This window comes from Micromesistius poutassou (genome assembly GCF_964030765.1).
Source record: "Micromesistius poutassou genome assembly, chromosome: 10".
Taxonomy (NCBI): Eukaryota; Metazoa; Chordata; class Actinopteri; order Gadiformes; family Gadidae; genus Micromesistius; species Micromesistius poutassou.
In genome coordinates, this window is record NC_140280.1 from 16,698,668 (window position 1) to 16,715,890 (window position 17,223).

The window sequence follows — 17,223 nt, forward strand, 5'->3', positions numbered from 1 at the left end:
ATTTGAGCTACATCTGCAGGTGTAGAAAGGAGCTTCTCCTGTTTAAAGCAGCTCAAGTCCTACATCTATAACACAATGGGCCATGGCCGTTAAGCAGCCTAGCTCTGCTGGCCATTGAGAGGATACTGGTCATGTCACTGGAAAAGTCAGCTATCACTCACGTCAATATTAAGTACAGACTGAACCGCGAAATGGAGGAGAAAGGAATTTTTGCCCACGACTGTTGCCCGGGGTTGTCTGCGTTGGGTTGGTTGAGAAGGAATTGGGAACCGCGACATGGAGGAGAAAAGGATTGTTGCCCAGGATTGTCCGTCGGAGCCCCGCTGCCCACTGAACGCTGCCCGTTGCCCAGGGTTGTCTCCCGCCGCTGCCCGCCCCCGGGGCTGCCCGCCCAGCCCCGCTGCCCGCTACAGTGGGGCTCCGACGGACAATCCTGGGCAACAATCCTTTTCTCCTCCATGTCGCGGTTCCCAATTCCTTCTCAACCAACCCGACGCAGTCTAGTCTTTTCACCAAATGGGAGCTTTATGCAAGCTTTATGCGTTATTGTGTTGCGTGTTATGCGCCATAACACCAACAGCAGAACGGTTATCCAAATAACTAAGAACACTTGCATTACAGTGTGTGTATTCACACACACACATGTGGCGCTCGCACAGTCCTAGCTCATTGTCTCATTGGCGGGCCAAATTCTCTGGGCGGGCCAAGCAGAGAAAGGAGAGGTAACCTGGCCCCATATGACGACGTATGGGGCCGGAAGCCAAATCAAAGCGTTTCAGCAATCCTTTTTTCAAAGGCGGAGCAAGATACCTACTTCTCGGTTTACACCTAATGCAATTTTTAGCTACTGGGGGACCATAGGGAGGCTAGGGGAACTCAACTTAATGTTAGAAAACCTCATAAAGTGAAATTCTCATGCCATGGGACCTTTAACCCAAAAAGATTTGGCCTTATCCTTCATCTGGGCTCTAAGTGGTTCTGGGCCCAGGAGTCCAGTGCTGTAGCAAGCTGCTGCCGTCGCTCTAGTCTGCCCGTTGCCCACAACAACATTAGTGTACCGGTGCCAAGTTTTGTTGGTTTCTGCTGCCCACTCGCCTCTATCTATCCATCCATCCATCCAGACAGAGAAGCCAGGCGATGGCGTCAGCCAATGATGATGGCCAAGCTTGTCAGAGCAACCAATTTGGCCCTTTGAATTATTTCAAAGCAAACTTCCTTCCTTTATCATTTGGAGGACGATGGACCGGGTTTCTGCGACAGACACCTGTGGATATTGATGCTGACCGTGGTTGGAGTCCCAGTGTTAGGAAATATAAAGTAGGTGGGCAGACTTTACTGCTACTCTACTAAGTAAACAAACAAAATAACTATTTGAACTAAAAACTGCTATTCACCTTTTACTTTTACTGTGTATTTAATAATCTTGCATGACTGAAAATATCCCTTTTTTTTACTTGTTGGGAAAGGGATTCAATGTGTTCAATACATTTTGTTGTTGATGGTAAATCTCCTCGTCACGTCTGAATGATTGGAATGTTGCCCAGAGTTCTACAATAAGTGTTTTTTTTATTTCATAAGGAATTCATTCTATATGCAATTCCCATATTCAATAAAAAAAATAAGTGTTTTTTTTATTTCATAAGGAATTCATTCTATATGCAATTCCCATATTCAATATGCAATTCCCATCTCATTAAAGGAAATATGAAAGCGACCCTTCAGGCTGTGGACCCTATTAACTGAACAAGCGACCCTACAGGAACAACAGATGTTGCCGTTTTTTTCCCTCCATAATAGATTTGAAAGTGGCTTTTTGCCCTAGTTTTACAAATGGCAATTTGATCATGGACAGTGATGCCTGAGGATAGAGATTGAGGGTCTGTCAAAGTGTTCCCTCAACCCTTAGGTGAGGGCCGAGGTTCATTTTGTTTCCTGCTTTTATGTTTCCTGTTTAATATTGTCATCACACACGTAACAAACAATATTGATTATGAATGGTTTGTTTCGTTTCCTCCCTTGCTGCTCACCCCGTCATGGTTAATGCCAGGGTCATGGCGCTCATATTAACGTGAACAGATGGAATGGAACAACTAAAGGAGCATATTTATACTATTTATATATTGACGTTAATACGGTCTCAACGACAAAATCCAAGCACTGCTGGGTCCCAAAGTCAGAGGTTGAAAAAGAGGTGAAAGGAAGGACGCTGTTTGAAACTCGGCATGACATCAAGTAAACGTTGGACTCACCCTGGCCTTGTTGATGGTGCAGTGCAGTGCATTGTTTTCCTGGTCGTACAGGAGGCTGAAGTCGAGGGTCCCCAGTGTAGCTGTGAACACACGGGGAAAACACAAAGAAGAAGAAGAAGAAGAAGAAGAAGAAGAAGAGTATAAGAAACAGAGAAGCCAAAGGGAGACAAATTAGAGGCTGGAGGAGGAGGAGGAGACCAATAACAACATGTTGTTTCTTGCTCCTTGCTGTGCGGTCGGTTTACTTGGATGACCGCTGAAACCCCTATGGCGTCATGGCAACAGACTAGCATCAGATCAACAGTTAATATTTAACCGTTATATACCTGTATATGACTCGCCCCCCTCTTGGACGACTCCTCCGCCCCCTTCCACAAAAATAATAAAACCTTTTATCTCTTAGTGAAAACCATACGAGCAGCAGTACTTTCAGCAGTAAACAGTCCCCTATTTTACCAACAGGTGCGACGCTGGATCTACCCACTCCCATTTGACGTCGCACATGGGAGTGTCCACCCGGATGTAGGACGGCTAGATCAGCCTACCAGGTGGTGGGATCTCACCGGGTAGGCTGGGTAGCTTGGTCCATCGATCATACATCACACACTCCCTGGTGTGACCATCGGGAGAGGGTGGATTGTGAAACGGCTTGTTAAGGCCAATCAGCATCACACCTGGCGGTAAAAATAAGGGAGACTGTCGAAAAAAAGAAATCAACATTTTTTTCAATATCACCCTATTATCTGCACGGTTTTAATTTCCTTTTTCAATTTAGCGGCCGGGGCGTGATGCGCGATAGGAATATGAGTCGTGAGTCACGGGCTCCTTCGCCACGGAGGCCGAAGGGAGATGGCGCTCCGATACGTCCCAGCGATCTGCGCTCCCCCCGGGAGGCGAGGCCACGGCAGCGCCACGGCGAAATTAAAACCCGGGTCTGAGGGAGGCGTCCGCCCGGCCCGTATCACCAGCGCAATTAGCCTTTCATTATCCCGCCTCTCTGCCTCTGACACCCACGGCTGGGGGAGAGGAGGGGGCGGGGTTGGGGGGGGGGGCGGCTACTTGCTCCCCGCTTGACGCAATTAATAGACACGCTCTTATCCCACGTCCCGCTGAAAAAATACCAAGTGACTTTGTTTCCCTTACTCCCGGACAGATGATAAGTGTAAAGGACGCGCAGAGGTCTTTCAGGACGACCCCGTCGAGACAGGAAACACACACACACACACACACACACACACACACAGAGACCTACTCTCCCACACACCCACACACAGAAACACAGAAACACATTATCATCCTAATTATTATCATTACAACCAGACTGTAGCCTAATGCATCAACAAGTCCCACTTGCCTCCGCCTCATCTTCCCCTTACCCAACAGGTCCGACCGGGTACAACCCACTAAAGAGTCAGACCCTCGCAACCACAAAACGGTGCCTGTGAGCTATCTCCACAGGGCCTGGAGCACGCACCGTTATAAATATATATATAGTACATCCATCTATCTATATATTATTAATCCGAGGAACCCAAGCCCTGAATAGCCCTGTGTATAGACCAAAATGTGGAAGCAGTGGGGGTTCCTCGCTACTCTGGGGCGCGCTCTGTAATGTCCAGATCCTGGTGGGAAGACAGCTCTGATTGTAGCCAGAGAGAGCGATGGAGAGAGGGAGGGAGGGAGGGAGGGAGGGGGGGGGGGGGGGGGGCAGGAGAATCTCTTCAAACACAGTGTCCTGTACTGTTGCTGCTGAAAGAAAATCATTCTGGCAGTACATGCTGCTGCTGACATGCAAGTGCATGTGGCGTCTTTTGTGTGTGAAAAGTCTATTCTTCTCCTGGCTGTCGCTGCATGTATTGTGCTGCACTTCCAGTTGTTGTTTTTTGTTTACTTTTATGATTTTGTAAATTCTGCTACAGGGTATTGTTTTCATTTCTTTTTTGCAAATTACTTATTAAATATTGTGGAGCTTGAAAACATGATGCCAATAAACACTATTGAACTATTAATAATGTTAATTTTTAAATCGCGAAAGATAAATCTTGGAAAACAAAATGATAAGACTAGTTTTGGCTGCCCCCGAGCAATCTTGAAATACTTCTACAATGAATACATGCCAATCATTTTCTAGGACCCTACTTCTAAGCCATGCTAAAGAAAACACTTCCTTCCACTTCCTAAGATTGAACCTCCAGATACTTAAGCCAAAAGGAGCTGCCCAGTTCAGCGGTTCAGTGTTTATCTCTGCTGCCAACGTGGGCTCTTTGATTGGTTTGAATGTGTTATTTTTTACAATGGAAGTCTTTGGCACAAAAGGTATATGCCATTTGTTCTGCAGACAATACATGTGAGTGGGAGAAGAAATAAAAAACGCAGCTGCTTGCAGTAATTTCATCGGGGACATCAGTGCGAGAAAAAAGGGGAAAAAAAGAAAAAAGAAAAAAAGCCGGCCTTGTTCTACATATTGACTGGCTGTGAAAAACCTGCAAAGTAAGACAATGTGGTGTGTTCTCTTTATCCACAGGCAAACACTAAAACTCTATGACAGACCGTACGGCTGACAACGTTTCGCTTTTATCAACCTTTTCAGCAGGAAAGGCATTCAGAGCACAAGCTGTATGAAACCAAATCTACCTTCCGTCCTCCATCATGTCGTGTAACTTCAATATAATGTAGTGATGATTATTCTTATTTTTTTATACTGTTATGAACGGCGTGACAATTTCATCGATTAGCTGCCTGAAAGGCAGGGAAGCGTTTATAATAGGGTTCCTAACTTCTCTTCTGGTAAACACAAGATAATACAACAAAAACAATCCCTTCCTTATCAAATGATACATTTTTGCTGAACTTGCTGAAAACAGGAGGTAATTACTTTAATTACAAACAAATAAACAAAGCAGACAAAGATTAGAAAAAGTACACACACATATATATTATTGTGATTATTTCACATTGATTCCCCTGTCCATTTGTTTCCTCATGTTTATGACACAGTATGCTGTCGGTACTACAGTACATACTAGGATATTTCCCCTTTGTGTCACTGACTGTCCCCCTCAGTGTCAGTCCTTTAGTGAGTATACGCTGATAGAATGCTTAATGGACAAGTCCCGCAAGCCGTCCTTTATGTGTTTTTCGCGTGCTGTCAAACACCACCACCGACTGCCGAGCTGGGATCTTTGTTGTGCAGAGACATACAGTATGTAGAGCTCAATTCCATCAAACAGGCATTACAGATTACCGCCTCCCTGTGCCGTTGGCTGTCCAATAAAACCGTTTAACTTTAACCGTGGTTTCTGATGCAAAAGAATGCTCTGAAAATATCATTCACAGGATCAAAAAATGAGATGTTGGTGTAGCTTTAACGTGGGCTGAGTGGCTGAACTGAATTTTGACCACGGTCTGAGAAATTAATGGACTCGTGTGACAGTTTTACCCACATAATCGTTGCTTCATTGGGTGGGCGGAAGTATTTCTATTTCGATTCATGGGAATTGCTCATACGGTCTGCTTCACACACAAACTTTGAGAGATAGGAAGAGATGAGATAAGACATGCCATGTAAAACACACTCACACACACACACACACACACACACACACACACACACACACACACACACACACATGCACAGACTCACACACATACACACATAAAAAGCTAGACTCCAACCAAGTAATTCCTCCAAAACAGGATCATGATTGCAGATCCATCTGACGGATGTGACAGAGAAGCGCTGCGTTCACATCATTAATACATACAGGGTGAGGGTTTCTCTTAGACCCCAGTGTAGAATCCAGCTCTGGCCCCGTTCCATTATAATCAAAGCTTGTTAACTTGACCTCACTTGAGTTTTGCGCGGGTAAAAAGAGGATTCAGATCAGTATTCAAAATACATCGCTGAGGACGAGACAGTGAAGCAGACAGGAGGAAGCCTTCCTACAGCAGAGGTCAGGGCTGGAGATGGACCACTGGTTAGGGCTGCAGCTGCAGCAGAGTCTGGTTCTCAAGGGGATATATACTTTTGCAGGAAGATTGCTGCGTAAAACACCCTCCTTCACCAGACCCAGTGTGCAATGGTACACACAGAGAGAACAACATTTATTTGCACTTCTCTGCTTGCTACAGATCCAGTGAGGGCCAGAGAGAGAGACAGAGAGAGGGAGAGACAGAGCAAGAGACAGAGAGAGGGAGAAAGAGAGAGGAAGTGAGATTAAATTCCCAACTTCCAGAAATGAAGAGTGTGTGTGTGTTGGTTAAGAGGGATGACTTTCCACCACAAGTGGCCACTGCAATCTTTATATAGGAGGAGGACTGCACTCACTGTGGTGGCTGCCCTGCGTGTTAACCGGCAGAGGAAGCATTCCCCCCACACACACACACATGCACACACTCACACACACACACACACACACACACACACACACACACACAGACATACATACACATACACAGCACACACACACACACACACACACACGCAAACACACATGCATGCACACACACACACACACACACACACACACACACACACACACACATACACAATGCCGGTGTGTCTGACCGTTTACTCACCTCAGAGCTCAGGCCCATGGGAGATGGTGATTGTTGCTAGGGGTGAATGGACCTTAATGACAAGGCAAACAGCTAGGATAAAGCAGACAAGTAGACATACATACACACACACACACACACACACACACACACACGTGCACAGAGGTGCGCACACACAAATGCACAAGAGCTGGAAGCACACACACACACACACAGGCGATCATCCGCACAAAACCCACATTCACGTACATTCACACAAGCATGCACACACACGCATTGATCTGCTCTCACACACCCGCCCACATTCACATAGAGGAAACTGTTGCTCTCTAAATCAGAGAGCAACAGTGTTACTGTGTGTGCAGCTGTGGCCCCCAAGTGTCAGGCGTGTGAGGATAGTTGAAAACAAACCTCAAATGGTGCCTATCAGTAATGTCCCTGTGGGGAGAATGACTAATGAAGAAATCAGAGACTTCAAAGAGCCAGGGAATAAAATTGGCTTCTCTATTACTTCCCTTAACAACCGGCCACAAAGCATATGCGCTGTGTGCTGAATATTTTGGCATTGGACAAATTGTGGGACTTTGGTGACGGCAACACAAAATACTTAGTTTGTACTGTATGTACACGGCTGGGCAGACCTTTTAATAGCAAAGCAATGGTAACACTGCCATCTACTTTGACATCTAAAATGGAGGAGATCTATTGCCCAAACACAATGAATAGTATCCCGTGGGAGCCATTAAGTGGCAGGTGTTGCATTATTTTGGGTGCGCCTCGAACAAGAGTAGGGGAATTCCCTTCAGGGACAGAACTCCAGTCAATAAGCATGCCGCCGATGTGTTTTCGTCGAGTCTTTGGAATGTTTTCACGCATGTTGACGAAATCGCAATTTAGCTGTGCTCCTTGGTCTCCGTTTAAAAATACACGGTTTGACGGAAGATGTATCAAATTTGATCAAGATCTAAATTTGTGAAATTGAAATCTTTTTTTTTTATTCAAAGTATCTTACAGCGAGTAATGATACAGTGAATCAAGATGGAGGTAAGGGATGTGTAGTTTGCTCTGGAATGCCTACAATTGGGTGGTAGACACTGAATCTAACCAAAAAGCTTTTCAGCATTCACCCTTGTCTCTACACCATCCATGCCCCTGCAAGAATGGTCCATCAAAACCAAAAGGAAAGCCTTTCTCCCGAAATATATTTTGATTTGAGTACTGTTTCATTGAAATTCCACTTCACTCCTCTGTGCTTGCTGTGCTTGAGTCCCATCTGGTATCAGCACAGAAGTGGAGTTGGTTAAAATTAACCCTAGAATAAACCAACCACCCAACATAGAGTGGCGTGTTTACCCTTTCTGTGGACCAACTGTCAAACCCTTGAGAGTGAAGAGAGGGTGAAGAGAGACGAAAGGGAGAAAGACAGTGATCAAAAATATATATATTTTCGCCGGCAGTGTCCCCCAGAGAAACCCTATCTTCTCCAGCCCACTGGCCAATGCTGCTGTCCAGCACGTCTCAAATGCTTCCCTTTTTCGTTTTTTTCTTTTTTTACCAGGAGGAATTTTGTCAGCATCAGGGGAAAAGTTTCAGGTTGAACTCACGGCAGACTGGTTGAATACAAAACGCTCTCGGGGAGATGCACGTACAAACACACCCACATGAGTGAGAAATAAACACACACACACACACACACAAACAAACACGAGAGAGAGACAGATGCACAAGAGAGAGAAACACACACACACGCCTACATACAGCATGCAGGTACTCGCACAGGCACACACACACACACACACACACACACACACACACACACACACACACACACACACACACACACACACATAAACATATTAACAAACACACACACACACACACACACACACACACACACAAACATGACAGAGAGAGACGGAAACACACACTTGCACAAGAGAGAGAGAGACACACACACACACACACACACACACACACACACACATATATAGCATACAGGTATACAGCATGCAGACAAACACACACACAATCACAAACACTTCCATTGATTTCGTTCATGGAAAAGGTGCATCATGTAATATGTATGCTAAATTCAATTTGGGCCCCTTCCACACATAAAACACATTCTAGTTGGCAAAATGATTTTTACAGTTCCATGCATCCCTTTGCCTTCTCCGTCCATCAACCCAGTAGCCTGGGGGAGGGAGGACTTCCGTATCCAAGGAGACAGACACAGGCTACTGTATACAAAACATGTTGGTTTAGTATTCAATAGCACAGTTGGTCGAACATGACGTGCATCATAGCCATGCAGGGCACGCGCCATACTCAGTGTGACATACATTCGGCAACATTTCAGAGGCGAATGTAAAATGATGAACATTATGGCAGTCAGGAAGAATAATATACCTGCATGTGCATTACCTGGGCTAGATCAACGTGCATGTCTCTTCTATTGTACATATACCATCATTTAGGACACAGACATACTTCTTGGTTTATTTCTCTTTAGGCAATGTGGATGTGCCAAAACAGGACAATGCATTTAGCCAGCCTATCAAAAACTCAATATGCAAATGATTTGACCTAGCTCAGCTCGATCCAGGCTACAAGCTGCATTCAACAAGTCCTCATTTCATTGTTTTGTTTTTTTCATTGTTTGTTTTTGTTTAAAACACACATCGCCCACACAACATAACTCTTTATCAAAGTGATGAAATCAAATTACATCTGGACACACATCTGCCACCCCGACCCAAATCAAATCCCTTGCCGTCATGGTGGACAGACCAGAGAGGAGCCACACACCGGAGAGTGTATCTCCTGCCTGCAGAGCCGACAGCTAGTGGTTCTCTCTCTGTTCTGTGTGTGTGTGTGTGTGTGTGTGTGTGTGTGTGTGTGTGTGTGTGGCTCAGTCTGTCAGTCTGTCAGCACTCTCGCATTCTCTGTCTCTTTCATTCTCTCTCTTTTCTGTCTCTTATGCTCTCCTTCTCTCCGTCTCTCCCTCTCTAAGTCTCTGTCTCTCTCTCTGTCTCTCTCTGTCTCTCTCCGTCTCTGTCTCTCTGTCTCTCTCTCTGTCTCTCTCCGTCTCTGTCTCTCTCTCTGTCTCTCTCCGTCTCTGTTTCTCCGTCTCTGTCTCCCTGTCTCTCTCTCTCCGTCTCTGTCTCTCTTTCTGTCTCTCTACCTCTTTAAGTCTCTGTCCCTCTCCCTTTCCGTCTCTCTCTCTAACGTTCCCCTGTGATGGAGTGCTACTTGATTGATGCAGTGCTTAATCTTGCTCTGTGATCAGCTCAGGCCGATGACTGTGGAGAACTTGGCTCGCTGTGTGTGTGTGTGTGTGTGTGTGTGTGTGTGTGTGTGTGTGTGGGTGTGTGTGGGTGTGTGGTGAGGCCAACAGAACAACGCCACTGGAGCTCTGTCCATCTGGCCAGATATACTACCCCCCCCCCCCCCCCAGGTATATGCCTGTTTTCGTGTATGTGTTTATGTGCATGGTGAACCCTCAGTGACCTCTGATCATCATCCTGCCAGATAAACACACGCACCTTTGCGCACGTATTCATACAAATGCATACACACATACTTATGTACACATTTACACACACAAACGCACCCACATACGTATTTACACACACACACACACACACACACACACACACATTTGAAGGTACATGCACGCACCCATTCATGAAGGATGACACACACACACACACACACACATATGCAAAAGAAACTTGAAAAATTGAAATAGTAATATATGCATTTCTTTTTGGTTTTATTACCACTGGGAATTCTGTGTGTGTGTGTGCCTGTGTGTGTGTGTGTGTGTGTGTGTCTTCCTAGTGTGTCACTGAGACCACAGTAGTTTATCTCCTGCGCTTGAATACATGCATTAAGTCTGCATAATATGATTATCGTATCTGTCTCTACTCCGAGCCTTGCCAAACCACAGAGAAGCAGACAGCCTAATCTCATTGGTTGCTAGGAACCAATGGGAGAGGCCATGAGAAATGGATGGCAGACTATTTTGTGTCTCCAGTAAATTGCGGGGGCAACATTGAGCTGGGTCAGACATAAAAACTATTTTCATTTTGTGCGTGTATTTTTCTATTTGTGTGTATTTGTATGTGTGTTAAATAGCAATGTATTGTGTAATTACAAATGTTGGTACCCGCCTTTTATTTGCATTGGTTTGTTAAAGGAATCTGATAAACAGGATATTATTTTACCTAAAAGTTTTCTCAAAATAACCAAATAACTTTTTATCATCCTATACTAATTAATAATGATGCAGTGACTTTTTTGTCTAATGAGGTCAACATTCAGGAAAAGGAGGCCTTAGGGAAACTCATCAATATCCTAAAAAATCAATCAGCTCAGACCTGAATCGCCCTAAACCCCGGAGCGAGTTGAGATAATCAGTCCATCATTTGATAGCCTCCAAATGGTGCTAGGTCATTTCGGCTCAAACAAAAGAGAAAGAAAAACACCAACTAAATACGGCCAGGCTGTTCACTTTTGTCATCTGTGTGTGTGTGTATTTGTGTGTGTGTCAGTTCTGCCTGCGAGATTACGGTTAATCTTTAAAATCACCTCATCATCACTCACCACGACCCCCTCTCCCTGTGGGAAATTGGGACACACGCGCACGCACACGCACGCACACACACACGCACACACACACACACACACACACGCCTGTCTCATAAATGGAGATGATTCATGACTCCTTGCCACGGCCTGCCCGGCCCCCTGCAGTCAGCAGCTCACCTGACAGCCTGTTGAGTTCACATCTCAGATTATGTTCACATCCCTCAGATTGTGTTTGTGGGCCAACCCAAAGGCATGTGTGTGGGGGAAGATACGGCCCTTTACGCCGTGTTGCAGATGGGCTGAGAGATAAAGCGGCATGTGGTGGTGGACAGCTCCGCTTCATCCCTCTCTCTGTCTCTCTCCATCCCTCCCGCTCTCTCTCTCCCTCACTCCATCCCTCTCTCTCTCCCTCTCTCCATCCCTCCCTCTCTCTCCCTCTCTCCATCCCTCCCTCTCTCTCCATCCATCTCTCACTCTCTCCCTCCCTCTCTCTCTCCATCCATCTCTCTCTCTCTCTCCCTCCATCCATCCCTCTCTCTCTCTCCATCCCTCTCTCTCCCTTACTCCATCCCTCTCTCTCTCGCTCTCTCTTTCTGTCTCTCTCTCCATCCCTCTCTCTCCCTCACTCCATCCCTCTCTCTCTCGCTCTCTCTTTCTGTCTCTCTCTCCGACCATCTCTCTCTCTTCCTCCCTCCCAGATAGAGATTAGAAAAATAAATAAAAGGGGCGTCTGATCGATAAGCAGCTGTCAGGGATGTGCTGACGGATGGGTCTGTCTCTCGCTGGGGTTTGAATGTGAATGCATCGTTACGCTGCCCTCTGCACCGTCCCCCCTACACCACCCACACCACCACAGGAAGAAATGAGACAAAGCAAAGAATTGGATTCAGGGAGAGGCAGTCACGTTCTCGCCACGTTCTACATGGGTGTGTTCTGCTGAACTGAACGGTGTCATGCTGCTCAACGTGAAACGACCGTGAATGCATCATGAAGAAGGACCGATGGTTGAAGGTTTGGTGTTTTGTCGTTGGATAGAATGGATCTATTCGACTGCACACCAGTTGCTTCATCGTTGGTCGTTCACTCAGCACGTATGAAAAGTGCATGTGCTACGCATGAGCCGACAGCACTGCAGAACCCGAAACGTAAGGGCTCCTGTTTTTTTCCCCTGTTACAACAGCCCTCTTCAGACGTGATCTTGAGGCAAAAATTAAAAGGTTGTGTCCTTTAGAGTTGATTATTTGATTACCCCCTTTACCCATCTGAGCGTGGCCTCGCCATGATTGGATAAGCCTTTTTGAAATGTTTGCTCGATGACCACTTGATCAACTGCAACAAAAAAATGGACTGACCCCTTTTTGTCTCCCAGTGAAATGTCAGTGACAACCGGGGCATTTGGGCAACCTGTTTGTTGCCATTTCGTTGGCGATAAGCCTTGACTTAAATATCGTTACATAAACCTACACATAAACATAATATATACTTAATATAGGAAGCACGAATTCCCAGAATTGCTTTGATTGCAAATGTTCTTGTTGTTAACAAACGCTACCCAGGTGTGACATTTATTAAATAATTAGCGTGAAACCAATCATTAAAGTACCTATTTACCTCCTCACCCAGTTTTCACTTGAGACGGTTTGAATTGTTTTCAGGTGTAAGCGTCCTCTAAGAGGGCTCTTTTAGGCAAAGGGCTCCAGTTGGCTGTCTTTGTGCGGTGTCCAATCCCCTGCAGAGCTTCTGTTCCCTCTATATTTCCCCTTTTGAATGGCACTATTTAAATATCAGTTGGCTTATCTTTCTCCGCTTTCCTTTCCTCTCAAAGTCAACGGGTTCCTCAGGAAGACTCAACCGAAGGCCACTCTGCAGGGACAGCGTATTCAATTTCAGCTTTTTTCACCTTTGTTGCCTTTGTTTAGCATATGTGTGTTTGTGTGTGAAAGCCTATTGTGTGTGCATTTCGTTTCAGAACAAGTAAAGAATATACAAATGTGTTCTTTCACCTGTGAACTATTCACCAGCACCGAGAGGTATAGAACAAGCGTTGCACTGACGTCATCCTTACCATGTTTGCTTAGGTGATCGATGAGAATAAGGTCTGAAACATGTAACATATTGTCACAGAAATAAAGCAAATTTCGGTCTCCTCTCCTTGGTGGCCTCACTTATCACCTGAGTGCTGTTGAAAGTACCAAGGAAAATGATGGCCTTGAAACATGGTTGCTATACCAACGATCTGTCTATAAATTGGATCGATTCATATGTTCTCCTTTATGTCGGGATGCGTGTGTGTTCGTGTGCGTGTGTGTGTACATGTGTGTGTGTGTGTGTGTGTGTGTGTGTGTGTGTTATTATTGAATATTTTATTGAAACTGCATGGTTCCTTTGTCTCCGATTGGTGTGGATCACGTATTTGTCAGCATGGCGTGCTGTAAATAATGTGTTTAATTGACTAACTCGGACCAAACGCAAGTCAAAATAGCATCAAGTCGGCTAACATCAAGTGCTGCAGAGTAGAATAGATGGTGGCTCCATCTGGGGAATTAACACAATTAGGGTTCTGAGAGGGTAGAGGGGGAGATGGGAGACGGGTAGTGGGGGAGGGCGGTTGGAGTGCCTTCACTCTGCCCACACAAAACAAAGTTCGGTGGATGAGGAAATAAGGAATAATTAGAGCTCTTATTTTGGGAGACAAGAGTGAGGAAACCAAATTACCGGGACAATCAAAGATCAACAGGGCTTCGAGTCATTACAATTTTGTATTTGTATGGTGTCCAAATGTGTAAAAAAATAATTTAAAAAAAGTTAATGAAAAAAGGGGATGAGTGTTGAATGTGTTGAACTGATGGTGGCATTTGATAATTACTTTTCCTTAGATGCCATTTTTTATCCCCTCCTCAACCGGCGATTGTGATTGTGATCTCATGTGTGACTAATGACTGGAATCACCTTAGACCGCTGCTAAGCTGCTTTGTAGTTATTGTACATCAGTAAATTAGCAAACATCTCTAACATACATTTATTAAATCCTCTTCTGAAAAAGGCTCCTAACTATCTGTTTCTACGAGCTGTCTTGGCTGAGTGTTTATCGTTCAACAGACTCTGGGACGGAAACTAGAATGGGCCTCTAAAACTGTACAGTCATTTATCACATCCGGAGAAATGTGTCTGTAGCTGTTTATGGGATAATGGACTATAATACAAATCAGTTCATCCGCCTTCGGTTGATAAAATAGCATGCAGGAAATGCAAGCCAACGGATTGCATGGAATACAATGAATCTCAAAAAGAAAAAGCTGATGCAAAGGCAGCACATTCAAATCTATACACAGTATAGACACAGTATAGGGACAGTGTAATAGGTGGAAAGTTCTCCTCATTCATCCAGTTTTCTTTGACAAATATATAAATACATAAAGTGTTCACGTTTGGTCTTCCACAGTAATTGCTAGTTCTAGTGTGCCTGATTTTTTGGTTTAGTTGAAGAAGCCTGTGTTGCACTATTCATCGACCCAAGTGCACTACTATATTTAACAATTAATTAATAGTGGGGAATAGCCCCCGAGACTGAAGGTTGAGGGGGCTGTTCCCCACTATTCACGGAGCCTGAGGTGAATAATTGTTTTAGCATATACTACACGTGAACACTCCAAAAATAAACAAGATAACACTTTTTGCTGGGATTTATTTGTTTTTATTAGCGGTTTATTTGTTTTTATTAGTGTGACGAGACGACCGTCACGCGCAACATTTTGCGATGAAAACAATATCCCATGTTTGAGATTTCAATTATAGGATATTGCCCATATATATATATATATATATATATATTCCATAGGGATGTGGGACACTTGCTGTGCAGCCCAGGGGGATTTATCTGAGTTCTGCCCAGTTTTTGAGTAAACCCACTACCCTCACCACCGCCACCGCCACCGCCACATCTTCCATGCCTCAACATCCATTCCCCCAATCTTTTCACTTCAGCCACGAGAAGCCGCTAGAAAGAATCCCATGACGGACACGGCTGTGAACCTCGTGCTCTCGCTCTCTCTCTTTCTCTCTAGAGTCTAGACCATGTTTAAATTATCCCTGATCCACACAAGGCTAGCAGATACACCCAGTCAGATCCTTGTGTGTGCTCTGTACTTTACAGTTACTTTCATACACCCCCAGATATATATGGGGCCTCCCCCCAGAAGAAAACCTCTCTCTCAGAAAGTGGGAATCCAACCGTTCACGCTTGTATATTTCTCCAGGCCATCCTTTTAAAATACACACACACACACGCATGAATATTTATCTGAGAACCAAGAACCTAGGCCATACATGTATACATGGATTACAGCCCTGAGTTTAAATATAATTGAAATTCAAATAAATGATCTTAACTTTACACGGAAATGTCAATATATTTAGACAAGCCTTAACCTTGAAAGCCAAAGTTAGTTGTTCCATTATTTAGAGGATTGACAAAAAACTGCAACCTGACTGCTAAAGTCAAATTGATGTGGAAACGTGGATTGGGTGTGCCATCAATCAGCAAGAGGTTGGGTAAGGGTTTAAGGGTAAACCCAAGGCGAATCCATCATAAATTATTATAACTGGAGCCAAAGGTAAATATGATATACAACAGTATATACGTACAGATTTATATAACTTGCTTATCGATTTGTGTGCTGACGATGCTATGCACGAGTTTGTGAGAGGAAGATAAGAGATTTTCGAGAAAAGGCACTATGGTCTCTGAATCGGTTTATATGTGCAACACAACTACACAACTAAACGTGCCTTGTGTTTGCTTTTCAATAAAACAACAGCCATTGTTAAATATATTGCATTATATTAGTTTATTATAACATGCTCAAAATGGGGTAGTTCTGTCATGTTACCCATATTGAGATGGAGGAGGTGGCTTTCTACACATTACACACACAGATGAAACTGAGTTCACAAAATGTAATATTCGTACAAGCTCGAAGCTAAATCCGACCACCGCCTTTAATTTTGTTGACTTGTGCAGGCAGCACAGTATACAGCAGAACCCGTCTTCATATTGTACTTTATGACTATTGATTTATTCTCATGAGTCTATTTTACGACAATATCTCTCTAAAAGGCCGGACAGCTATAAGCCCACAGAAAATACCCCAGAGAATCCTCTGGCTATCTCGACATATGAGAGATTGCACCATTGTGTAGTGAAAGTGTCAAGCCAAGCGTTTTACGTAAGAGAGCGAGAGAAACGGGGAGAGCTAGTGCGTGGTATCACCCCAGATAGCGGCGCTACTGATTTGTCCTTGAAGCTCTCGGCACAGCAGAAAGAAGAAACAGGCGACACACAACAATAGGCGTATTGTGAACTGCTCCATCTGTCTGTGTTTGTTTTTTATTGTTTTCTATCTGTCTCTGCCAACACAATGGCCACCGATGGCAGGCAGTGTTCCCTAATTAAATTTTGGCCGAATTAAGACAAAAGGCACAAAAAAGAAAATAACTACCAGACCCAAAAGCCACAAAGGTGATACTTCACACGTTCACAAGAGAAACACAATCATGTTTTAAAACCTTTAACACAGATTCAGGGATGTTAAATACGATTCATACTAGCTAAAGGTAGCCAGGTATCATGCATCATTAACGGCTACCAGGTAAAGATCATGTCCAGTAAAATGTTATTTTTGTCAAAAACCCCATCATACAATTGCATACTTTGTTTTTGATTTTCAGCAGATGATTCCTAAATTGATGCTTAGACTGGAAGTGATGGTAAACAGGGTGGTCTTTAAAACATGTGATACCTCCCAGGTTCACGCCCTCTGTCTCT

General features: G+C 44.4%; 1 protein-coding gene across 2 annotated transcripts in view; it reads right to left on the reverse strand.

Moving 5' to 3' along the window:
- The window catches only part of doc2b (double C2-like domains, beta), a gene marked incomplete at both ends in the record, with an annotated part of 60,554 nt that overhangs the window by 34,097 nt on the left and 9,234 nt on the right, over positions 1 to 17,223 (reverse strand). For both annotated transcript variants that reach the window (XM_084474173.1, XM_084474172.1), the window contains one exon: positions 2,250 to 2,329. In XM_084474173.1, coding sequence (XP_084330299.1) covers positions 2,250 to 2,329 — 80 coding nt within the window. The remainder of the gene's footprint in view (positions 1 to 2,249; positions 2,330 to 17,223) is intronic.